The 27,242-nt window shown below is 41.3% G+C and overlaps 1 protein-coding gene across 1 annotated transcript in view; it reads left to right on the top strand.

Annotated features, from left to right (window-relative positions):
* LOC124777654 (peroxiredoxin-4) overlaps positions 1-13,920 on the top strand; it is a 38,183-nt gene extending 24,263 nt beyond the window's left edge. Inside the window, exons 2-5 of the mRNA XM_047253138.1 lie at positions 11,545-11,662; positions 11,744-11,983; positions 12,814-12,979; positions 13,059-13,920. Of these exons, the coding sequence (XP_047109094.1) occupies positions 11,545-11,662; positions 11,744-11,983; positions 12,814-12,979; positions 13,059-13,121 (587 nt within the window). The 3' untranslated portion in view covers positions 13,122-13,920. The remainder of the gene's footprint in view (positions 1-11,544; positions 11,663-11,743; positions 11,984-12,813; positions 12,980-13,058) is intronic.
* Positions 13,921-27,242: the final 13,322 nt, after the last annotated feature.

The following is a 27,242-nucleotide window of genomic DNA, read 5'->3' as shown; positions in this document are numbered from 1 at the left end:
TGATTTAATTATTGACTCAATCTTCCTGTTGTCTGTATCACAGAGGAGTATTTCAGACATCAATATCGGAGAGGCATTCGCCAAGAAAGTTATATGATTTCCTATAGAAACTAAATTTTTATTAGTGGCCATTAACAGTCTAGCAGCAGCTGTAGGGCCATCCGTCTCACCCTCTCTGTAATCAGATGACTTCTGCATTTCGTACTGCTCCACCAGTACTGTTGTTGCTGAGCAGCGCCTACAGGGAGCTATCCACAAGGCGCAGTCATGGGTTCTTGCCCACGACTTCCAGTTTTCGGCCACTAAGTCGTGTGTCATGCACTTCTGTGAGCATCGTACCGTTCATCCGGAACCAGAACTTTACATTCATGATGATCCACTCACTGTCGTGGGGACATACTGATTCTTAGGACTGGTTTTCAACGCCCAATTGACTTGGCTACCTCACCTTCGCCAGCTTAAGTGGAAGTACTGGCAGCACTTCAATGCCCTCTGCCGCGTGAGCAACACCAACTGGGGTGCATATCGCTCTATGTCACTGTAGCTCTACAAAGCCCTTGTTACCGAGAGAGGTGGCGCAGTGGCTAGCACACTGGACTCTCATTCGGGAGGACGACGGTTCAATCCCGCATCCAACCATCCTGATTTAGGTTTTCCGTGATTTCCCTAAATCACTCCAGGCAAATGCCGGGATGGTTCCTTTGAAAGGGCACGGCCGACTTCCTTACCTAATCCGATGAGACCGATGACCTCGCTGTTTGGTCTCTTCCCCCAAACCAACCAACCAACCAAAGCCCTTGTTCAACCCCACCTTGACTATGGGAGTGTGGTTTATGGTTCGGCGACACCCTCAGAGTTGCGTGTACTCAACCCAGTGCACCACTGTGGTGTTCGCCTAGCGACGGGAGCTTTTAGAATGAGTACGGTGACCAGTGTCATGGTGGAGGCTGGTGTTCCTCCATTGAAGGTTAGGCATGCACAACTGCTCGCCAGTTACGTTACACACATTCGTAGTTCTCCAGAACATCCGAATTACTGTCTCCTTTTTCCACCCGCAGCAATTTATCTCCCGCATTGGCAGCCCAGGTGAGGGCTAAAGATTGCGGTTTGCGTGCAATCCTGTCTGTCTGAACTGGAGTCCTTCCCTTTACCACTTCCCATCCATGTCCGTCCGCATACACCTCCATGGTGTACACCTCGGCTCCACATTCGTCTGAACCTTTCGCATGTCCCTAAGGACTCAGTTACTCCTGCTGCTCTCTGCTGTCACTTCCTCTCAATTCTTGACGTGTTCCGTTTACCGACGGCTCAATGGCTGATGGTCATGTTGGCTTCGCCTACGTCAACAGAGGCCATTTTGAACAGCATTCCTTGCCCAATGGCTGCAGTGTATTCACTGCAGAGCTGGTGGCCATCTCTCGTGCACTTCAGTATATCCGTTTGTTCCCCGGGGAATCGTTTCTTCTGTGTACTAACTCCTTGAGCAGCCTACAAGCTATCCACCTGTGCTACCCACGTCATCCTTTGGTAGTGTCCATCCAGGAGTCCACCTATGCCCTGGACCAGTCCTGTCGTTCAGTGGTGATTGTGTAGACCCTAGGACACTTCGGCATCCCGGGGAACAAACTTGCCAATAGGCAGGCCAAACAGGCTACGCGGAAACCGCTTCTGGAGATGAGCATCTCTGAACCTGAACTGCGTTCTGACTTATGCTATAGGGTTTTTCAGCATTGGGAGGCAGAATGGCATAACAGTACACATAACAAACTGCGTGTCATTAAGGAGACTTTGAATGTGTGGGAGTCTTCCATGTGGGCCTCTCGCAGGGAATCAGTTGTCCTCTGCTGGCTCCACACTGGCCATACTTGGGCGACCCCAGTTACCTCCTGAGCTGTGAAGAACCGCCTGATTGTTGGTGTGGCGCCCAATTGACAGTGGCCCATATTCTGGTGCACTGTCCCACTTGACTGTCCAGCGACAAAATCTTGCGTTACCGGACTTGTTGCCACTAATTTTATCTGACAATGCCTCATCAGCTGATATAATTTTATGTTTTATTCATGAGGGTGGGTCTTTATCATTTGATCTAAGTTTTAGCGGATGTCCTTTGACCCTGTGTGTCCTCCACTCTAGTGCTTCTAGGTTGGAGGTTTTAATGTGTTTCAGTGGCTGGCTTCTCCTTTTTTATCTTATGATCAGCAAGCCATGGTAATCTTTGTTGTTTCAATCTCTTCATCCCGTTTCTTGCATTTCTGTGGTTTTCTTGTCCCCTTTTGTCCATTTACATGTTTGTTGCCCTTCGTCGTTCTTGTGATTTTTCCTTTCATTCTGTTTTGAGTTGTCAGTCTCGTTTTTTTTTTTGGGGGGGGGGGGGCATTGTTTTATTTGGAACAAGGAACTGATGACCTCGTAGTTTGGTCCCTTTCCCCCTCTTTTAATCCAACCAACCAACCAAAGCAGATGGGTGGTAGCGCAAACTCTGGATGACCCAAGAAAACTGGAGTGCTGCGTAATTGGATTAGGTGTGCATAGTGCATCAGAGACTATTACCTATATAGCTGAATGTGTGCACACGAGGTGTCCCCCCCTCCCCCTTAGATTAGGCAAGTCTCCATCCAAACCACATAGCGATAGTTGTAGAAGACGCAGAAGTGTTGCTGTAAGATACAAAGAAAGGCACCCAAAGGAGATAGCATTAATTCCTGGTGGTTAACTGTCAGAGTTTTCACAACAAAGTGACAGAGTTTGAAGCACGACTAAGAAGCAGTGAAACATACAACACTAGATACAGAATGCTGGTTAAAACCCAAAATTGTCAGTATAGATTTTTAAGGAAATTTAAGTATATATGAAAAGGATATTGCCACAGTAGACAAGAAACTCCTAAGATAGAAATCGTTGAATGCGAGATTTATTGCAAAACTCAATATCTGGGGTGGGCATACAATTATAACGGGATTCATTTACTGACTACCATTCACCCCAAAAACTTTAGAGAAAACTTTAAGTTTACTAGTATGCGAGTTCCCCAATTGTGCAGCAATCTTCAGAGGAGATTTTAACCACCCAACAACCTACTGGAATAATTACAGTTTTGTTAGTAGTGAATCCTGTAAAACATTACTAAATGCATTCTCTGGAAACTACACACAACAGATAGTTCAGAATACTACATATGATAGAAATATATTTGATCTAATGACAACAGGCTTGACCACTTTGAGGATGTCCACATTGACACTGGTATCAGTGACAATGAGGCAGTTGCAACATTGATTACCAAGCAACAAAGAGCAACTAAAAGAAGAAGAAAGATTTATACATTCAGTATGAACTTTTAGCTCAGAACAGCATCGTATAGAGGAACTAGGGCTCACATTCAAGAGATATGTACATAGTACAATAGTTAATGGTGAGGGGCCCACCACAGTATACAGCAGTCACTGCAAAGAAACCTGAAGAAACAGAGACCACTGCATATCCATAAAAATGTTTGTAACTTTAGCCGCTACATGTGTGGTGGTGCTAGTGCCTTCCATGAGACACATGAACACGCTGACTAGCAGTGTGGCCCTGCGCAGCAAGGCAGTTGAAGGGTTATTGTCCACTGCTTCCTGGTATGAAGTGGTTTTCTTCGCCATGGGCTTCCATTGTTACTAGTTGGAACTTTTTACCTTTTCTTGTTTTCTTAGTTTGCTCTTTTCATGGACATAACTGCACTTCTAACGTATCAGTTTTTTGACCGGTCAATTTGAGCTATGATGCCCTGCTTCTTGTAGGTAACTATTTTATTTTGAGACCAGTAAGTCTCCCTCCTTCCCACATCAGGGCTTCAATGTTTTACTGATGTGAGAGTATACTGTACTGCTTGTCACAGAGTACATATTATTAAGATAGGCAACTGTTTTTTTATCATAATATCAATTGCACATTTCCAATCTTATAAATGTACACCTGTAGGTGCAATTTGACATCAGCAGCAGCTGCCCTCAACAGAAAACTATCTGTACTGCATAGTATGTGTAAAAGCGCCTGTGCAGGGATAATAAATGGACAGAGAGAGAGAGAGAGAGAGAGAGAGAGAGAGAGAGAGAGAGAGAGAGAGAGAGAGAATAACAGGTCTCTGCAAGGGGACTGGTCATGGGTGCCAACCCAGAAAACACGAAGACAGTCTCCAACCACAACCCTCCTGCCCCTGCCTCGAGGAGTAGAGCAAAAGCTTAAAGCTGAAAATAAAAACCACTCTCACGTAGAAATCTGAGGACCAATTCAACCATCTGCGAATCATCTGCTAATATTAAAGACTAGGAACGTGGAAGGCTACACTTAGTATGAAGGGCCAAAAGAAGGGGACATTCTACCAATATAGGGGATACCATCAGTCTGGCTCTGCAGTCACACTGTGGGGCTGGCTCCTTACGCGAGAGAAAACAGTGGGTAAGCCTAGTGTAACTGATGCGTAGCTGGCATAAGACGGTGGACTCCTTCCAAGAGGAGCAGAATGAAAAGTGTCGAACTGCAGTAGCCTCCTTGATAGCATGAAGTTTGTTACTTAGAGCAAAGTGCACCAGAGGTCATTCCACTTTTGGACAAAGAGAGACTTGATGTGTATCTGCATATCTGCACCTGGACTCATGAAAGGGAACGGCGGGCAAGTATCTGCCCCTCTACGCAAGCGGTCAGCCAGGTCATTCATTGGTACATCCAAATGACTTGGGTCCCAGAGAAAGACAATGGAGCAGGTGGCACAGCCAAGGGGAGAGAGAAGGTCATGGATAGCAGAGACAAAAGGGTGACACAAGTAGCATCCGTCTGTAGCATGTAGTCTGTGCATATTAAAACGCTGTGGACAGAGGCCTGAGTAACAAAATGGAGGGTGCTGTTAAGGTAACTTGGTAATGAATGGCTGGGAAAACAGTAAGAATTTTCATAAAGTTTATGAGGGTCTAACTACATAATGTGAACTCTGAATACAAAGAAATTTTAGGACAATGAAAGTGTTTTAAGGATGAAGATTTTGGTATAAGAATAATCAGAATAGCTTTGATATAAACTTTTAACATTTATGTCGGTCAGTAATTTAAAATTTTTCCTGCCAGTCTATGTTTGAAGTCTATAGACTTATTAAGTATTTTTTTAGATGCTTAAAACTTTGTGCACACTTTTATGACATTGTTATCTAAAAAAGACTACAATCAAATGATTTCAATCAATAGTTTTATACTATAAATACCTAAATTAGACAATCAAAATTAAGCTAATTTTTTTATAATTAATAAGTGTATATTTTTCCTCTTGGTGATACTAAGCTGGTGTATGCAGTCTACTTTTCTCCAAATGGTAACCTGAAATGCCACAAAAAATTTCAGACCACTAGCTCAAATAGTTTTATTTATTTATTTTCATAAAATAAACATGTCAGAAAATTTTATTCTTGGGAAATTCAGTTTAAAGGACATTTAATCTGTTACTCACCTCTGTTGTTCTTCAAACCCTCCAGTTGCCTAATGTTCTTGGTTTGTGTGTTCTCTCTTGCTTTTATTGCTCCTCTTTGCTATTTTGGCCTCTTTAGTTGCCTCAAGAACCCATTTTTCGCCTTCGGCCACTCTCAAGGAATAAATTGCCATCAGTGCTTGTCTCATATTGAAACCAAGATGTAGTCCCGACAATTCTAAAACATCACATCTGCTAACTGCCCCATCATTAAAGCAAATAACTGCATCTAATACACCTAAACTCATGGTATTGAAACCAACAAAAACAGTTTTAGGCAGGTGTTCCCATATCACATGGTTGAAACATTCATTAACATTTTGTGTCTTTCCATGTAAGCACCGTGACATTAGTTTTATTTCACTTAGGTCCCTGTACATGGACTTAATTGCTTCCAATACCTCAAATGGCAGGGAGTGATGGCGTGCATAAGTCTCACCATTTGCTATTGCTTTTTTGTATCTACACCATGTGTCAACACCAACGTTGCAGAGAGCATGCTGTGAGTGGCCATCCGTATAAGCTTTATGGAAAAAGGTAGCCCATACTGCTTTCTTCGTGGCCTCAATATTGCCTAGATTCCTTCTTATGGCGAAACCATAATAGAGCTGCAGTTTGTCCACCTCTTCCTTAGTAAGACGAACCCGACCACCAATTGGTTTGCCATCACTGAGCTTTTTCCCCTTCGTATCTTTCATTAGCTTACGTAAACGTGTGCTCATCCTCTGTTGGACATGACCAACACATTGTAACTTTCAATTTTTACAGTTCTTCCAAAAGGCATATTTTCCAACACAATTGCAAACCCTTTGGAGTCCAAGGCTGCATACCGACATATATTTAAATTTGCTTTTAAAGATGTTCCTGATGTCCGAACTGATTCATGTAACTGCCATTTTGTTCGTAAAACTCTAAATATTGACTTAAGACAAAAAAATTCAAATTTTTGAAGCAGATTCACTAGCAAGTGACCTTAATGGCTAGCAGAGCAGCTCTGCTGTGAACAGACTACATGATCCTGGCAGTAAATGGTGTTCCATGCCAGTAGGAGATGTAAAAGCGTATCCTGTCATATCTATTGTTTTAGAACAATCGATGTAGAAGATGGTAGCATCAAGGATGGAACATATAAGGTGCCAGAATGCCCCAATGTGTGGTGGAGGCACCATCCAAGAGGGGTGTGTGGGAAGAAATACACTGGGCACTTTCCGGTGAGTGCAGATGGGGATCCCCAGAGAGGGAAGTGAGATGCAGCCCAAGCAGCAGTGCCACCCAAGGGTGGGTATCAGGAGGGAGACTTCCCTCGTTTGCAAAGAGGGTGGGGTACACAGGATGGTCAGTGAATCATTGAACAGCAATTGCATAAGAAACCAGAAGTTGGCTCCATCCTATTTGTAGAGGGGGAAACCCTTCGTCTGTGAGGAGAATGTCGATGGGTCTAGTGCAAAATGCACCTATAGCCAGACACACCCCATAATTATGAACAGGGTCAAGTAGTTTCAGAGTGGAAGGACCACAAAGCCATAAGCCTGACAACCATAATGTAGCCTGGATGAAACCAGACTGCGGTAAAGATGGAAAGGAGTGGTATGGTAAGGGGGTGGGGGGGGTCAGTATATTAAATTTTAAGGAGAATGTACACTTGTTTGGCCAACTGTTTGACATGAAATTAACCTGGTTCTCACACCTGAAAGACCTATGAACAGAGAACACCAAATCACTGAACATTTTGAAATGCCTCAGCAGAAGGGCATGGGAAGCTGACAGTTTCTGCCTGCTGCAGTTTTATAGGTTATTTGTAGATCACAATTGGATTGTGGTGTTGTGGTTTATGGATCAGCATATTCTTCCTACCTCAAGATGTTAGACACTGTCCACCAAGAGGGCATTCGGATATCAACTGGAGCCTATGGATGGCATCTCCTTGTGGCTCGACAGGCCCTGAAAATTTTCACATTGCATCAGTCATTAACGTTTAGTGTGGCTGTCCGCCCAACTTTGAGCAGCTCAGTCCCATGTGACAAAGCCATTTGGTATATATGCCACTGACTGTCTCACAGATGTAGATATTTCTGATCCCCAAATACGAAGCCAGGAGTGGAACAAATTGCTGCCTTACCTTTTCGGAGAACCAGAGTGACTTTAAAATAGACGCAATACAGGAAAATTCGTACTGAACATTATATTTTTACAAATCTCTTTTCCTAAATTTTGAGTACATACCACAGTTGTAACATTGTATGTATGGGTGGTTCCCAGCAAGGCAGTGCACTCAGTTAGTCAGCTGTCTTCCCTGATAGGGTTTTCTAAGTACTCCTGATGCACTTTACAAATTGTGATGCAGAGTTATATAGCATTATGACAGCATTGGAGTGGATTAAAAAGGTACACATTATGAAGTTTCTCTTCTGTTCAGACTCGTTCAGTGCACTACAGGTGGTCCACCATATGTATCAAGTAGACCAGTTGATTCAGACCATTCATGACATCTTATAGTGGATCCAACACCGAAGCAAGGGTTTGGTCTTTTGCTGGGTTCCTGGATACAGGGAAATGCCACCACAAAGGAGTCAGAGAAGCATGGAGGGACGGTGGTATGTTAATATGCCGGTCCCACACATGTTGTCCTCTCATTATCTAACAGAATAAACATGCATCAGTTGAAAACTGAATGGTTGGAAGTGGTGAACAACAAACTGTGGTGGCTCAAATTGACCACCCATGTGTGGCATGCGTGCTGCACCGATGGAAGGAAGTGCTGCTCATCAGACTGCACGTACGACTTTACCCATTAACAAAGTTTACACCTCCAGTGGGAGGATCCACCACTCTGAAGTTTGTGGTGCACCGCTGCTGGTTAGCATGTTTTGACTATGTATGTTTTATATCTGACAGAGGGACAACCCTCAGTTTGCCTGGAGATCTGTCCACCTTGCTCACTGACACCTACACCAGTGTAACACCAGTTTTGAAATTTTGTGAACTGTTGGGTGTCATCCTTAGGTCAGCATGCTCTGAACAGATACCCCTCCCCAAGTGAATGCCATGTTGGCAGTTCATAAGTCCACAAGTGACCATGCCGTCGAGTGCCCAATATCCATCATCATCATCTACTTTAGGATTGTAATGCTGCAATCGTAAGCTTCCCCATGCATGTACCCAATACTGGTTTCCAGTCACACCCGTGGTAAATCCTAGAATGTGAAAGGCATCTGAAACCACTCAAGTTGTTTACCAATTGATATGCCAAGAGAAAAAGTGAAGCTTTTAATGACACATTTCACCCTTCTGGGACATTGCCAGAAAAATTTTAATATACTGCAAAATTTGCATTCATCAAGTCTGTATGTAAAAAGGGTAGTAGGAAAGTTTTGCAATACAACGCAACAGTAAGTTGCAGGAGATTGTTTGTTCCTGTATTCTGAGAATACTTCATATTTGCACTGTAGCTGCGGTGCCATGTCTGTGGATGCAGTCTTTCACTAGGAAGTTAGTTTGAAGTGTTTGCTATGGCACCTTGGTCACGATTGGGGCAGTTTTGCGGTACAACTTCGGACATGTTTTAAATGTAGACCATAGCTTTGAAGAAATGGCTCTTGCACTTGGTGATGTATGTCCACATTGTACAGCTATATTCAGGTGGTACAGAGAATTCCAAAGAGGAAATTTCATACTAGAGGACACTGAGAGGGCAAGAAGGCCATGTTCATCAGTTATGGAGGAAAACAGTGATTCTGTGAGGAAAATACTAGACAAAGACAGGTGAGTGACCTATAAGCAGATAGAGGATACCCTAGGGCTAAATGCACCAGCAATTCGTTTGATTCTGCTTGATTATTTGCAAGTAAAGAAACTTTGTCATTTCTGGGTGCCGCATAGACTCAAAGGAGAGCAGATGACACGATGTGCGACTTGGTGCAGGGATATGTTAAAGAAGTTTTGTAAGGGACAGTCTCAGTAGGTGAATAAAATTGTGACAGGTGATGAGACTTGGCTGTACTATTATGGCGTGCCTTAGAGTCAAAACAAAGTTTGGGCCTTTGAAGCTGACGACACATTCTTAGCTGTCAGAAAATCCCGATCAGTAAAGAAGAAATTGATAGCTATTTTTTTCAAATTCAGTGGAATTGTGGAGCTTGTTGTTTTGAGCATAGAGAAGACAGTAGCAACTAAGTGGTACACTGAACAGTGCCTCCCTGTAGTCATCCAGTCTGTGAAGAACTTGTGAGCGAAGTCAAGAATGGATGCTTGCTTTTTCCACCACGCTAATGCGGCAGCTCACCGCACCAAAGCATGCACCAAATATTTGCTGCGTACAGGACTGAAACGTCTTGAGCACCCTCCTTATAGTCCAGGTTTCTCCTTTTCAAGTGATGAGGACCTCGTGAGGGCTTGTGACAACAGGCGTGTCTAACTCCCTACAGAAAGTTGGGAGAACTGGTTTAGGGACTGGTTTCAGAGAGCGAGGTGTATTCAATGTGGTGGAAATTCCTTTAAAAAAAATGAAATGAATGCCCCTGTACTGCAAAACTTTCGTAGTACCCTTTTTACCTTACGCACACCAGAGACAGTTGTAAAAGGGCAGTTCCACATGTAACGGAATGACAGTGATGATGGAGCTCAACCCCATAGAAGCAGCAGTGTGTTTGATTTCCTGGAGGAGATCTTTGGGGACCGCATTGTGACTCTTGGGGTACCCAGAGGCCACTGGCAGGGGCCTCAATTGGCCACCATATTCTCCAGATCTGAACACAAGCAACTCCTTTTTCTGGGGCTGTATTAAAGGCAAGGTGTACAGCAATAATCGAAAAACCACTACTGAGTTGAAAACAGCCATTCAGGAGGTCATTGACAGCATCGATGTTCCGACATTTCAGTGGGTCTTGCAGAATTTCGCTATCTGTCTGCGCCACATCATCGCCAATGATGGCAGGCATATCAAACATTTCATAACTTAAATCTGAATATCTGTAATGAAATTTACAGGTTGAATAAACAGTGTGCTTGCTGTAGGTTGTTCAATAATTGTCACCCTGTATATGCCTATACAATGCTGCAATGCATTGCTTTTAGAAATGAGTTTTCACAGGCAACTAGAAGCTGAAATTTTAAGACAAGTTATAAAGTCACTTATTCAGTTCCAGCAGTTCTTGACATAAGAATGGAGCATCAATTAAAAAATATTAATGTTTGAGCTAATAGAACTGGTGCTCGTGTTGTCATGGAACAGCCCAAATGCAGTGTTGACACCACATTTACAGGTTTTGAAACCAAGTAGCACAATCTTCACGCTAAGCAGTAACTCATTCTAGTCAGATTTAAAAGTTCATATACAAAAAAGGACCATACGCTTCCAGTACCTAGGAGTAGTACTTTCTACCTAAAGTCATCCTGTTGCCAGTTCTATGAATTGTGCCTCCTGATAGTAAGTACTGGCCAGCCCTTCTGTCTCTCTGTGGCTTCAACAACTGTACATAAGATTATTTCATGATCTGCTAAATTAGCCCACATTGCTTGGTGTCTTGTCTTCTTGTACAGAACTGTGTGTCATATACCAGAGTTAAAGATTAACAGTGCGAAATTTCATATCGTTTTTATTCCATCCTAGATTTTCCAATGTTGAAGTAGAATTTGTACTGAATGATAAAACTAGACCAATAACCAAATAAAAACAAAAGATTCAACAGCCTTTTGACAAAACAGAGGATCCGCTCCTTTCTTGTTTGATGTTCAGAAATCAGTAGGTTTCTGTGTCAGAATCAATACATTACAGAATTCCCGAACAATGTAATTAATAATTCCAGAAAATTTCAGGCAAACTGCCAGTTGTTCGCAACTTGCTGTCATGATATTTAGCAGTATTTAAGTATTGCCCTAAATATGTCCAGAAGACTCTGCTCTGAAATATCGTGGCAATAAGTTGAAGACATCCAGCAGTTTGCCCAAAATTTTATGAAACAGTCTGTACACCGGGAAAGTTTCAAATCTTACACGTAATTACTTATGCCCCAGTGTGCTTTCAAAGTGAATGTTGTTAATATTTTATTTCAGTTTCCAAACCTGCACCTGAATGGGAAGGCACAGCAGTGATAAATGGAGAATTTAAAGCATTAAAACTTTCTGACTTCAAGGGGAAGTACCTTGTATTTTTCTTTTACCCATTAGACTTGTAAGTACAACAAAATTTTATTTTGAATTGTATGTAGAAGGTAAGGAATAACCATTCAGTGACACAATTTTGTCTTTGCAGTACATTTGTATGTCCTACAGAGATCTTAGCATTCAATGATAATATTGAGGAGTTTCGAAAATTAAATGCAGAGGTTGTAGCCTGCTCGGTGGATTCCCCATACACACATCTTGCTTGGATGAACCTTCCGAGAAAGGAAGGTGGTTTAGGAAAACTGAAAATACCGTTACTGTCAGATTTGACTCACAAGATTGCGAGAGACTATGGCGTGTATCTGGAAGATTTAGGACATGCTTTAAGGTACTATTTTCTTTTGTACACTATAGTTTTGATCTAGTATAAATGTGCATGTTTAGTTAAGTAATCATGAATGAAGATCAATAAAGTATGTCAGTAGCATAAGACTGTAATCAGTTGAATATATGTAGGTTAATATGTTATTTGGGTTCAACAGTCTCTTTTCGTAACAAAGATGAATAACTGAAATGAAACCTAAAGTATGAGAGCAGATGAGGGGAAATAATCAATCATTTGGGGAGTCATAGTCAATAACAACACTGATCACTTGTGCTAGAACTGACTAAATTTGGATGATAATGTTCGTAATGGGGGGAAATGTACTACAGTAGTGCAGAAGGTAGCAGACGTTGTTAATAGAAATGAAGAGCAATAAAATAACCAGTTGCAGAAATTACAGAAAAATGGAGATTTAACTGTATCATCAGTAATTGGCAGAAGCCAGTTCTCTGAAAGGATGTTGGATAGATGGTGGACATACCAAGTGTGCAATGTGATCTTGTGCTTTGTCTCATTTATGGAATTTTGTGTGGTATGGAATGAGCAACAAGGAGCATGCTGACATGTGCTTGGGAAACAGTGGTGAGGATTATTTATTTTGTCCATAGGACAATGGCATATGGAGGACTATACACATGTTCTTGTTGATATTTAGTCATGGTTTGTGTTGTCGTAAAGCTTTCTTTCATCTTTATACAGATTTTTTTTTAAATTCGTGTTTTGTTTAAATTTCATAAGTTGTAAGTATTCAAATTCCGTATGAGGAGTTCTGCTCCAATATTAACTGAAAGTTGGGAATATTTTTTAACTCTTTTACTCCTTCTTATTTTAAGGGGCCTGTTCATTATTGATCCTAAAGGAATTCTCAGGCAAATAACAATGAATGATCTCCCAGTGGGACGAAGTGTAGAGGAAGCCCTTAGACTGGTTCAAGCATTCCAGTATACAGACAAACATGGAGAGGTTTGTCCAGCTGGCTGGAAACCTGGAGGAGACACGGTAACATTATTCATCTATTGTTGCATAAGCTTGTTATTTGTGAAGCTTTGAAGTTATTTTTTTTATTCCTCTGTTGCAGATTGTGCCAGATCCTGTACAAAAGGCAAAGTTCTTTAACAAACAGTATAAGACTGACTTTTAAATACACCTAAAAGGTTCCATTGAAGGATTCATAAGTTGGTTGGAACTGTTAGATTTAAGATAACATAATTGAGATAAAGGGATAAGATAAATGCCTTCACTATCTTATCTTTTGACAAGTGAAATATTTCACATAATTGGAAATTTTGTAATTCGGAATCTTATTCCAATAAATAACATCACATGACATGACAAGACTGAGTGACAATTTGGGTTATCTCTTAAGAATTTTTAGTATTGATTTTGGCTACTGCTTATGGCTTTGCTATTACAGTAATGAGACACTGCAGTTATACATAGTCTGATTTCTTTTTTATCAAGGGGGTGGGAAAAATGAACAGATGCAACAAACAAATTTGGATATGAAATTTAAATGTGGAGATTAGTAACTGGTTAGTTTTGTTTTTCTAGTATTGTTTATTAAATGTTCCATATTTTATATTAGTTAATTTTTCCACCTAGTGGATTGACATAGATATGGTATTATACCAGATGACTAAGTTAAAAAGGTGCTGTGCAGTTTTTATCTGTACTCTTTATGTATTACATACAAACAAGTTGTGTGTATACTTGTGTATATGTGAAATATTGTTCATTTTCATTATCAGTACATTGTAATCATGACATTACTGACTTGCTGCAAAGAAAAGTCCTCATTCAATCATCTCAATTTCCCTCCAAAAATAAATAAAAGAATTAAGAGTTCCTTGTGTGTGTGTGTGTCTCTGTGTTCATAATTCCTCAATGCAGAATAAGTTGCTATTGTTTCTTTTGCAGAAAATATAAATGTTAAAAACACAGATGTGACCTTTTTTTATCATGTCACACAAGACTGAGGCAGTATTTATTATATTTACTGTCATTACTGGAATATGGTACCACTCATTAAGGTGGTAAATGTTACATTACCAGAACTTACTTTAGAATAAGATTACTTCATAATGTCAAAATTCTAGAGCCAGATTCTCCATAACTTAGTGTCAATCATAAGTCAAAGAAATATTTTCCCTCTGTTACGTGCGTGTGATTCCATTGGTATACATACCAAGAGTACTGTCAAGTATGAGAACATTTTAGTCTATTACTACTCTGCATCAGCTTTGGATTGAATGTTTAGTAAACTGAGTATTATCCTAGATGGTTTCTTTACTAGTAAATCCATTGTCTTATTGTTCAGCTTATTATGAGCCTGCAGTTTTAAAAAAATGGACAGGTGAATTCAAGTCAAGAAACAGAATTTTACTCGAGTTATTCATGCATTTGTCGTTATGTAAAGTGATTTTATTCTCTAACAGTATAGAATGGTGTGCTTGTTGAGCAGATATTAACTATCCCATTTCATCAAGTCAGAAATAGTTGTTTCTCATTTCTCAAAACTGTGGAAAGTGTAAGTTACAAAGTATGGTCTGCATTGCAGAGAAAATTACAGTCTTATAATATTTTGATATTAGGGGAATTGTATTTAATGGAGCATACAATTTTCCAGTGATAACTATGTGACCAACGTAGGTGCTCGAAAGTAGGAATCTATTTTCTCTTTAGGGAGAATGAAGAAATTCCTTTATAATGAGGTAGGAACCTGAATAAATCTGCTGAGTTTTTTGAAATGTGTTGAAACTGTGGTAAAAGAAATCAGTTACCGTGTCTTCTTTTCTTCTTTTTGTTCTAAAAAGATCATACTGTACTCAGATTGAAACTATCTCTTATTTGATGTAGTTTGTCATGTGGTGCTATAGTATTGCCACATTGGCTATCATCTGAGCCTCCGTTAATCCTTTCGGGATGGAGTGCGTTTCCCCAAAGTCAAGCAATTCGGCAGCGCTGTGCGGGTTCCATATCTTTTAGGTTTCTTTCATCGCTTATAAAATCTACAGTTTTTGACTTATCGGTGTAATTTTTTTTTTTTTTTTTTGTAAATGAAGCTTGAAACATGCTCTTTACTGGCATACTATTTTCATTATTCTATATTGCGCACTTTTTGACTCGGCAGCGGTGTTAAAATAGAAAAAATGATTTTTTTTTTTGTTTTTAAAGTTTAGAGGTGATGCATTGAATTAGACATACTAAAATTAGTTGTATCTTATTCTTTAAAGTTTTAGCTTCAAAACGACATATAAAATACAATTTTATCTCTTATGGGATGTCCGTGGGAAGAAAAATAAAAAGTCCGTTTTGAGGGATGAAAAATTTGATTTATGTCAATAAACTACAAAATTTCATAAAATTTGCTTAAAACAAACTTTACAACTTTGAGATATCGATTTTTTGATAGGCAACCATATTTTACAAGTCCTTTCGGTACTTTGCTATTTTGTGATACCTGCTTTGCACTCAGGCACATGAAGAGAAGGATTGGACGGATGAGTTTTGCAAAAAAAAAAAGGGGGGGGGGGGGGGGCGTTTTCGCCCTCCTGGCATGGAGCGATCACTAAGACACAGTCACCCTGTTTTCTGGTGTCCATTCTTGGGATAGCATGGTACAGGCTGTCCATCCCGTGTAGGTCACCAAGCTCAGAGCGTGACCTCTTCCTCGATGGGGTTGGTTGAGCCCTGACGTCGCCCACAAGCTCCTTGATGAGACTCTTCCGAAACTGCAGATGACTCTTTGGTGTCTCTCCTCTTTTCTTTGCTATGATGACATATAGCAAGTAAGCGTTGATGATCCTCACCTGAAATTAGCCAGAACAATTACCCTTTTATCAAAATAAAAATTTACGAAATAGGCCAAGGCCTATTAGAAAAGTGAATATCGTACCTCGAATAACCAGAAGAAAATTTTCCTCCACCATTTGAGGGATTTTCTGGCAAAATGGTACAAAGCACAGTAGTGATTGGCTCTGTTTACGGCTCCCATATTTGCCCTGTAGTCACAAATCATTGTTGGCTTCTGTCACGACAATCGGGCCACGTATACAGGCCTCGCGTCCCGAAAGGGTTAAGACTTGGATAACAGGGAACAGATGACTAACAGGTGTGGAATGTGTTTTCTTCACCATGGCCATTGATAGTTACTTCAGTTTGCAAATGTGTGTGATGTCAGACTCCATACATAGACTGCACTACTTAAATACTGCAACTAAATTGACACTTTGTTGTGGTGGACAACACAGCACTCCAAGTGGGGAAATAAATGCCTAAGTGTTGACATTAAACAGGTGTAGTTTGTCAAACAGTGTAATGAGTTATGCAGCATTTACACTCATAAGAATATCTTGGTATGGATATTTCTAAGTTGACTCATAAAGTTTCTTTTGAGTTTTACGTATCTGTGTGAATCTTAACCTAAATCTGTTCACATGGGTTAGATGAAGAATGACATACTGTTCTGCATGTGTAATCTGACAATGTTAATAAATATACCTTATATTATTCTAAAAGATTTCGGCAGATGGAGGTAGTGGCTGAATGGTCAAACTGATTTTTAATTTACTTAAGTTCATGGCTGATAACACTTTCAGGCTCCCACCCAGTTTCAGGTGTATAGGTTACTGCAGAAGCAAAAGTACATAGTTAAAGAATGATAAAGGTAATACAGAAAGGTACACGCTTGCCAGACACAAATCAAAGACAGCAAAAATGCTGTCTTTCGAAGTGTTCCGCAGAAGAGTTTAAAGCTGAGGAAGCAATTATTCAGAAACTCAAAAGTCAGGGGAGATACACTAGGTCAGGAGTAGAGGCATGTTAACAATAGTGCCATTACAACAGTCTCTTTTATATGATGTTTAAAGCTTTCCCGGCGTACTGATTGTTCCATAAAAACACGGGAGAACTGCCGGATATCAGTAACGTCCTGCCACGATATTTCAGACCATTCCATGAATTACGACGACACAAAAATTTTGGCCCATACATCAAACTTTTGGAGCTCGATTATCAATGAATCTGTGGAAATAAGATTGCCTGACAACGAGACTCTCATCAATTGATATAACGGTTATCAGCTAAACTCTGCTTGGAATCCTGTTATAGAGAAACTTTGTAGTCGATGTAGTTATTTGCATAAAGATGGAAATCAACCTGATATCGATACGCCAGGCTTTCACCGTGGAGGGCGCGAGGCGCAGCACGCGGAGCCGTTATGAACGCGCACGCTGAGCAGTGCATGCGCAATGTCACCTCAGTACGGCTTTAAATAGCGGAGCTCAGCGCGTACTCGCCAGTACTACTACAGTGGCACTCACCTGAAGATGGCCAGAAGACTCTGCGCCAAAATATCGTGGCAGGACGTTACTGATATCCGGCAGTTCTCCCGTGTTTTTGTGGAACAGTCTCTTTCATATTTAGTTCAGAAATAGTGTGTGAAAAGTCAGGATATGAATTTTTTTCTGCAAGAGAATATTCAAAAAAATATGGAATAATCAAGTCACATTTTCAATATTTCCCACACAGAGAAAAATGATGACATTCAATGGTTTTGGAACTGTTGGTATCAACTGATGTTTTAGTGGAAGCAGTTTGGGGACATGGCTTCTACAGAGTGCAGCTCTTGGGTTCTGTTCATTTTGCCTGAAGCTGTCCCTCATTTCACGGCACATCCTCAGACATCCCCATGCCTCCCATCATCCCCCAAGAATCAACTACAGCTTGTACAAAAGGAAGACAAGATGTATCTATCTCTCTACATAATTCAATGGAACAGTTATTTGTCACTGTGTCCATTGAGGCCATGACCTTTTCTCTTTTTCTCCTTGCCTTCTAACCACCATCAAAAGCTGCCGCCAACGAATGAGGAGCCCCACCAGCAGCTGAAGGTGCACATTTGTCATCTCGCGTTGTAGAAGTGACGGTTTAAAGGCATTCTCCCATCAGCACATATTGTAATATCTCCCACAGTGGGACAGCCTGTCACTTATTTACTACTAAACATCATGAAAAATCTTTCGTCATCATGAAAGTTTGAAAGTGGGACGTGCTGTCATAAAAACGTCATGTCACAATTCATATCCCCCCCACTAAAACTTTCTTTTCCAGAATCAGTCAAAGCTCTGTACTCCACATCAACTGCTTTATCTTAAAGGTACCTTCCACTTTACCTTGTCTTTTTATATGCATGATACATCACTGTGCTAACTGACTATTTTTCTTATCAAATCATCAAACCCTTAACATGTCTGCAATTTTGTAACGAGGTGACAAAAGTCCTGGGATAGCAATATGCACATACACAGGTGGCGGTAATATCGCATACACTAGACATAAAAGGGCGTGCATTGGCAGAGCTTTCATATTTACTCAGGTGATTCATGTAAAAAGGTTTTTGATGTGATTATGGCTGCACAATGGGACTTAACAGACTTTGAATGTGGAATGGTAGTTGGAGTTAGATGTAAGGGACATTCAGTTTTGGAAATAGTTAGGGAGTTCAATATTTTGAGATCCACAATGTGAAGAGTGTGCTGAGAATACCAAATTTCAGGCTTTACCTCTCACCATGGACAACGCAGTCGTCAACAAAATGGTTCAAATGGCTCTGAGCGCTATGGGACTCAACTGCTGAGGTCATTAGTCCCCTAGAACTTAGAACTAGTTAAACCTAACTAACCTAAGGACATCACAAACATCCATGCCCTAGGCAGGATTCGAACCTGCGACCGTAGCGGTCTTGCGGTTCCAGACTGCAGCGCCTTTAACCGCACGGCCACTTTGGCCGGCGCAGTTGTCAACAGCATTCAATTAACAACTGAGAGTAATTGTGTTTGTGCAGAGTAGTCAGTGGGAAGAGACAATCAAAACTGCATGAAATAACCACAGAAATAAATGTGGGATGTATGATGAACATATCCGTTATGACAATGCAGTGAAATCAGGCATTAATGGGCTATAGTAGCAGACGACCTGTGTGAGTGCCTGTACTAACAGCACAACAATGCTCGCAGCACCTCTCCTAGGCTCATGACCATGTCAGTTGGACCCTAGATGACTGGAAAATTGTGGTCCGGTCAGATGAGTCCCAATTTCAATTGGTTAGATCTGTTGGTAAAGTTACAGTGTGACACAGACGCCACAAAGCCATGGTCCCAAGTTGTCAACAAGGCACTGTCAAGCTGATGATGGCTCCATAATGGTGTGGGTCCAGCTGAACCAATCACTGACTGGAAAATGTTGTGTTCAGCTACTTATGATGATGATGATGTTTGGTTTTTGGGCTCTCAACTACGCGGTTATCAGCGCCCGTACAAATTCCCAGCCTTTTCTCAGTCCAATCTCGCCACGTGCATGAATGATGATGAAATGACAAGGACAACACAAAACACCCAGTCATCTTGAGGCAGGTGAAAATCCCTGATCCCTCCAGGAATTGAACCCGGGACCCCGTGCTCGGGAAGCACGAATGCGACCGCAAGACCATGAGCTGTGGACTTCAGCTACTTAGAGACTAATGCCACCGTGGGCAAATGCTCTACTGACTGAGCTATCCAAGCACGATTCACAACCAGTCCTCTTACAGCTTTACTTCCACCAGTACCTCATCTCCTACCTTCCTAACTTCTCAGAAACTCTCTTGCGAACGTTGCAGCACTAGCACTCCTGAAAGAAAGGATATTGTGGAGACAGGGATCAGTGTTGGGGCCACTCCTGTTCCTTATTTATATAAATGACATGCCCTCTAGTATTACGGGTAACTCTAAAATATTTCTGTTTGCTGATGACACTAGCTTGGTAGTAAAGGATGTTGCATGCAAATAGTGGACCGAGCAAGGTGGCGCAGTGGCTAGCACACTGGACTTGCATTCGGGAGGACAATGGCTCAATCCCGCGTCCGGCCATCCTGATTTACGTTTTGAAAGGGCACGGCCGACTTCCTTCCCTGTCCTTCCCTAATCCGATGACCTCGCTGTCTGGTCTCCTCCCCCAAACAACCCAATCCCAACTCAAATAGTGGAGTTCATGACCTAAGTTCATGGCTTGTAGAAAATAAACTAATGCTAAATCACAATAAAACTCAGTATTTACAGTTTCTAACACACAATTCAACAAAACCTGATGTTTTAATTTCACAGAATGGGCATATGATTACTGAAACTGAAATGTTCAAATTTCTAGGTGTTCAGATAGATAGTAAACTGTCATGGAAAGCCCACCTTCAGGATCTTGTCCAAAGACTTAATGCTGCCACTTTTACTGTTCGAATGGTATCTGATGTGAGTGATTGTTCGACACAAAAATTAGTCTACTTTGCTTACTTTCATTTGCTTATGTCATGGTATTATATTTTGGGGTAACTCTTCCCATTCTAAAAGGATATTGTTGGCTCAGAAACGGGCTGTTTGGGCAATAGTTTGTGTAAATTCATGAACCTCTTGTGGTCCCCTGTTCACGAATCCGGGTATTTTGACATTGGCCTCTCAATATATATATATTCGTTCTGGTCATCTCTTGTTAACACTATTACCTTATTCCCAATAAATAAAACCTATATTTGGATCGGACTTCCTTAACTCTTGTGCAGAAAGGTGTGCAGTATACTGCTGCATCCAATTTCATTAAGCTACCGCTTGACTTAAAAAATCTTAGCAGTAATCCATGTACTTTCAAATCGAAACTGGAGAGTTTCCACATGGGTCACTCTTTCTTTTCTGTCGAGGAGTTCTGTGAAAAATTAAGCTAATTCTTGTTGTATTGTTGATTTGCTCCTCAATTTGGTCCTACAGAACTTGATGTATAAATAAATAAATAAAAATCTTCATTACTACATGCTACCTTAAAATATTGTAGCCCTTATTTTAAATTCTCTCAACACAAACATTTTCTTTTTAAAACTTAAAGGAGTACACAATTACAAAGTTACGGCTCCTCGCTTACATGTTAGCACATTAAAACCTTCTTTAGGGCATAGTTTCGCTTCCTCTACCCCTCGTTTATTTGATAACACTTAACATCTTTTTAACACAGTTGTGTAATTCATAGTACGTAAAAAATGCTATCTGTATCTAATACATATTATACTGCTTTTGAAATATTTCATATTTGTCATAAGGACTACGTACTTAACTGGTACGAGCTAATCTCCGCTAAAAAGAGATAAGAAACCCAGCCACTAATTATAAGGGGAAAGAAACGGTAGAAAATGCCACATAAAAACAGGTGAAAGCCTCTTTTCGATATATTAAGAAAGTGTTACAAATAAATTTCTATGTTCTATAGCTTTTGTGTGTGCCTAAGCACTGCTATTAAATCTATATAAAAGAACAAGTGTTCATTATCTTCCAGTATGTTTTTGAACAATCATATCATTTTTCCATTTTAATTAATCTAAAATATTGCAGTAAGAAATAAAGTCAGTTGAAAGACAATAGCAAAGGGCAGGAAACTGCTTCAAGGAAAGCTTGGTAAACCCAGTGTACTTCAAACAACTAAACCTGCGTAGAGTGCAGGTTCCCTTGGAAACCCCATTTTCTTTACCATATTGATATTGTATTGAACCTTTTTCTTGCCATATGCGTACTTTTGATAATAATTTACAGCATCAGGATCATATAATTTAACTACTCATAATAATTATACATTCATAGTGTTTCATTAGCATCCACCAATAAATCAGCACTCCTCCACCAGTGATTGTCTCCAAATTGCTTAATCTAACAGCTGAAGGCACTGCATGTTTTATTCTTCACATTGTTCAAAAAGTCTCTGCGGTAGCTTTAACCAACCATTAAACAAATAGGTAATAAGGTTATAGAGCCTCAGGTAAGTAAGAAAAATAAATGAAATTTTAAAAATTAAGCCCTAGGCCTTCACTAGTTTTACGACTGGTTTATGAGGTTCATTGTGTCTGATGTCACATCAAACCAAGTGTGAGTATACTCCCAATTCAGTAAGTTGTGTTGATTCAGCTCACACAAGCTACAAACTTTCCTGGCAGCCCACCCACGTCACAATTACAAATTTGGACATCACCATTTGTACCCAAACAGGTAGGTTTTGATTTACTATTATGGAGAACATTTTTGTGCAGTAGCAAATATATGAAGAATTTGAACAATTTACATTGGTGATCTGCAGTCTTGACCAACGTGCTTCTTCGGTGGTGTTGGACATTAATTCACAACTCCCCTCCACAGCAAGCCTACAGCACCCCCAAGGTGGCGTTAAGGTCTCACTGCAAAAAACCAACAGACGAGCAACTAACTCAACTATTAACTGACTAAGATGATGGTTGGAGAGAGAACATCGGTTACAGGTAGTCTGCGAAAACCAGTTATAGCTTTTGGCCACTGATGCATTGTGTACACTGATGGTGTTAACCCCCTCAGCATTTGCTAAGCGCTGAAGATCGTACACTGAACTACCAAAACTGGTAGCCATACAATAAATGACACCATAAGGACAGCAGTAGTGTTTCATTTTATTATATAAGTGAACAGCCAAAGTCCCCCAGACCTCTGATCACAAGGATGGACTTATAAAAATGTTGCCACACTTCACCAAACATTCTGAGCTGTCTGTTCAGTTTCAGGTGCTGCAAATTGTCAGCTCCATCAAGGCATTTGTAAAGATTTTATCGTTATCTGATCCACTTGGTTAGGAAAGCAGGACAATTTCAAAATATTTCTACAAAAGGAACCCATCCTTTCAAACTTACATAGTAGTTAATCACATTCAATTTTTATTCTGTAGACCTTTGGACACTGAACACAGGTCTGTCTGTGGTATCCGATAAATTGTATAAACATTTTTTTTGTAGATTGTGTGTTTAAGAGGGTGGTAATATGTTAGTGACTCTTAATGATGTCAAATTGTGGGAGAACATGTTAGGCTATGATAAAGATGGAAAATGCTGGAAGATAGTGGAAGACATTTTTAACAAATAACAAGTGACACATTGCCTCAACAACATTGAAGCCATCCTTAATTGGCAAGATGTATACCAAGTCTGACGGAGTGGGTGCTAAACAGAGCACTGTCTCTAGGAATCCTCTGCAAAGACTGGAACTCATACAGGAAAGGCCCGAACTCACGCTTATCTGAAGTCCGAACTTCAACAAGGAATCCTGTAGAAATGACAGACGAAGTGAAGTCTACCATTCTGACCTCGTACTTAGACAACATTCCTGTCACTGAGACTGCACAAACAGGACTGTACATTGGTGAACAATAATCAGGAAGTTAACGCTACAAGAAGGGAAGCAAAATAGGCTGAATATCGAGCAATCTTCGCTGTTCAGCAAATGAAAGAATCATGCTGCAAGCTATTCTGCGTGGAGGTGTGTGTCCCAGAGTTCATAAAATCTTCACTAGTTCATCAACCAATCCAGGGGGCACTCTAAGGAAGAGGTATGGTGGGTATACAAGGACAGTGCTCAAGATGCTTGATATACTCGATACTCGCTTCCCTCAGTGCACTTTGGCAGATAGTGAAGACCGAGATTCGGTTCGTGATAGTTATGGTTTACAGGAAGCAAAAGGGAGAACTGGGAATGTGCCAGAAAATGCACTGACTCAAAAAAATAAATAAATAAAATCCAGTAGCAAGTAGGAATATTTCAACTGTTCAAGTCACTAGGCCCTGACAAACTTTCCAACTCTACTGCAACAAGCAGGAGAGGGACTAATTAGATTCCTATGCAGACTAGAGTCAGCCTAGCTGCAGAAGTCATTCCTAATGCTTGGAGTACTGGAAAGGATATTTTCATTAGGAAGCCACAGAGAATTGATCATACCAATGGTAAGGATATAAAACTGGTTAGTCTGTCCTGCTCCTCCCTCCTGAAGACATTAGGAAAACTGGTTAATGCGCATGTTAAAGAAGGTTGCTCTACATGTAAAACTTCACCAGTTTGTATAGAAAGTAGAAAAAGCACCACATTTTCAGTAAATTATTCTCTGCATCTTCTTGGACACTGAAGAGGCTTTTGGCAATAAAATTGTGGGAAATGGGGACCAGCAGAATGATAGAATAGTGACACAGCATAGAGATAAGATTTCCACACTATTTATTAGTAAGCACATAAACGTAACACATGTAAGCATTATAAGTGCACAGAGTATTCTCACGGTGCAGCGATCCTCATTTACAAGATCAGAGACGTTACATTGCCCCCACCACCATAGTGCTGAGCACGTGAGGAGAGGCTGCAGCAAGGCATCGTCTGTCTGCAGTGGAGTAGGTGGCTGTGTGATGGAAGACACGTTGCAGTCAGTGGGGGCATAGGGCATGCCCAGAGTGCAACATCAGCTAACAAAATGCCAGCGGTGGCATTGCAGATAAGGAAGTAGTCTTGGCGGTGTCTTTAATTGGTGCTAGCTCAGTGGCAGCATTTGAAGATAGCGGCATGTTGGCAGCATTGCCTTGGATTATTGCTTCCATGTGCAGTGTTTGCAGGGCTGGAGATGGTATAAACTGGGGTGGTGATTGTGAGTGTACTGTCTATTCAAAACTGGGAGGGGAGTCCTTCTATGTTGACTCCTGGTGGAACAGGAGTGGTGTACACAAAACTGTGCGTGACGCCTGTCCATGTAGGTAGCAATAATCACAAGGTAATTGATGGATATATCACCAAGCAGAAAACTGTGAAGATTCACACAAACTTGGAAATTGACAAACAGGTGCGTGAGAGGGAGTAGGGAACGCAGTGTCTGTTGTGACAGTCCACGCCGTTTTAATCTGGCTCACCAACACTGTTTGTTTTCCAGTAATTACAATATCAAAAGTGTCTGTATTGCGTTTCAACACTCAGTATGGTCCTGTAAATGGTAGCTGTAGGACTGGTTTCATTGTGACTGTACATAGCATCACATAAGAACCTGTGGCCAGGTCTTTATGAATAAAAATTCATTGTGTCACGTGATGCAAGTGGGTGGCACATGGATTTTTGTACATATGTACACATGCGTGCAACTAAGTCTGGTAAGTCTTTGGGACCGTTTCACGCCCTACGAATTCAGTAGTAAAGTGAGGGGCTCACTGTACAGTGTTTTGGCAAGTGACACGTCGAAGATCATGTTTATGTGCCATGCGAATGCCCAGGAGAACCCACAGAAGGGCCTCCCCCCCATGATTCTGAGTGGCCTCTGAGAGCAGCTTTCATTGTCTGATGCCACCGTTCTACGAGGTCTTGGACAGAGATTGATAGGTGATTGTGTGGAACTGGTGGCATAAATTATTGAATAGTTAGGATTCAAACTGCCGAACGTGGTCCGACATTGAGGAGGCGAGGCAGCCAAATCAGGCAATTAAAATGTTGGCAAAAGTTTTTACTACTGTCTCTGCTGATATCAGAAATGGATGTGGCATCCACCCATCATGTCACACTACCATTGACAGAATGGTACAGTAAACATGCGATTTGAGGAGCTGACCTGCGATGTCGATAAAGGACATGCTGAAACCGCTCCTTTGGAATTGGGAATTTACTGGGGGGAGGGGGGGTTCTGTGTGTGGCAGCCAGTTTGAGCCTTTTGGGGTGAAATGCAATTCCAGGTCCACAGTGTCGCAATTGTTTTCAATGCTAGGCCAGACAAACCATTCTGTGATGAGATGTACAGTAGGGCACACCCAGATGTGCAAGGTTGTGGAGAAGGTCAAAAATTGTCTTGTGATATGGTTTAGAATGACTGGTTGGACATCACACCAGGTAGCGTGTGTTGCAATTTGAGTCCGGTGTCTGGTTTGCTAAACAAGCTGTGGAAATGGGCACCTGTCACATGTGCATATGATATTCTATCAAAGTCCAAGTGGACGGAGGTAGCTGTGATGCGGTAAAAAATGTACGCCACAATATTATCGGCACCTTTGATGTATCACACATTGTTAGTGAACTGTGCTATGAAATCAAAGTGGCGGAATCTTCTGGGTGCAGAATCCACTGACAGGCAAATTTTTATCCTGTGAAAATCATGCAAGTTCAGAAGGGATAGCTGTCAATAATTGTAGGGGCATTGAGGTAGTGGTAGTTGCCACATAGGCGCTAAGTACTGTACTTTCTGGGAACTAGTTTAATTGGGAACACCCAAGCACTGTCTGATGGCCTGGCTATAAGCAAGCACCATCCGAACAGGCCTTGAAGACCCAACAGTACCAACCGGCCACCATATCACCCTCAGCTCTTAGGCGTCATCAGATGCAACTACGGAGGGGCAGCTGTTGTCAGTTTTTGTGACTGGGATGACTTGACTATGATAGTCCACAAAAGTTCATCCACAGCAACTGTAACCACTGTAAGTTTATAGGGAGCTAGACGAGGGGAGCAGTGACAGACAGGGCGACCCGGTGTGGTTGTGATATGGTGGACTGTACCATCACACACAGCACAGATTGTATGTTAGCATGGTTCCCTTTGCTGATCTACAGAGCATTTTATGTCGTCGTGTTGCTCTTTGACGGTGTTCACCTTGACCTACACTTCCTGATAATAAATTATGGGACGTAAAATCTCTTCCCTGTACTTGGACCACTTCCTCCTGGCCTTGTCGTCAAGAGGAGGTAATTTTAACTAGACTCCGGATAGGGCACTGTCTTTTTAGCCATCAACATCTTTTAAGTGGTGAGCGTTCCCCACTTTGTCCCCACAGCTCTCAACCGTGGACGGTGAGAAACCTTTTACTTCAGTGTCCATATTTTAATCCACTACACGCTCATTTACAGTTGTCGCGTGATATCTCTTCTCTTTTAGCAGATGACACGCACTCAGCCGATCACATCCTTGAGTTTATCAGTGTCAGTGAGATGAGATCGGTCATCTGAAGCTCTTTTTTGGGAATACAACCTCCCTCCCCCTTCAATGGTAGTTTTCTAAGATTTCCTTCCATTTTTAGTTTCCCTCCTTGAGTTTCGCTCCCATTGCTGCTGATTTAACATTCGGATTTTTACCCTTCCCTAAGCCACAGAATGGGCACTTATGACTAGCAGTTTTGCACCCTAAAACCATAATAAAAAGGAAGAAGAAGAAGATTGTCTGTGGTCCAATGGAGGAGCATGGAATGAGTCCAGGAAATGGGGTGCAACATGATTCAACGCCACTGTTAACGTCACATGGCATTGTCCCAGGAGCGCACTCAAGTGGGGGTTGACTTTTCAGTGAGCTGAGAAGTGCTGGTAGTAGCGGCACCACAGTAGTGATTGGTGTCAAGATGACAAAGGTCAATGAGATGCTGTTGAGTTGTGCACGTAGTGATGTGGTGG

This window comes from Schistocerca piceifrons, chromosome 1, assembly GCF_021461385.2.
Source record: "Schistocerca piceifrons isolate TAMUIC-IGC-003096 chromosome 1, iqSchPice1.1, whole genome shotgun sequence".
In the NCBI taxonomy this organism is placed as follows: Eukaryota; Metazoa; Arthropoda; class Insecta; order Orthoptera; family Acrididae; genus Schistocerca; species Schistocerca piceifrons.
Note: the sequence above shows the minus strand (reverse complement) of the source record. Positions and strands in the feature narration are given on the sequence as shown.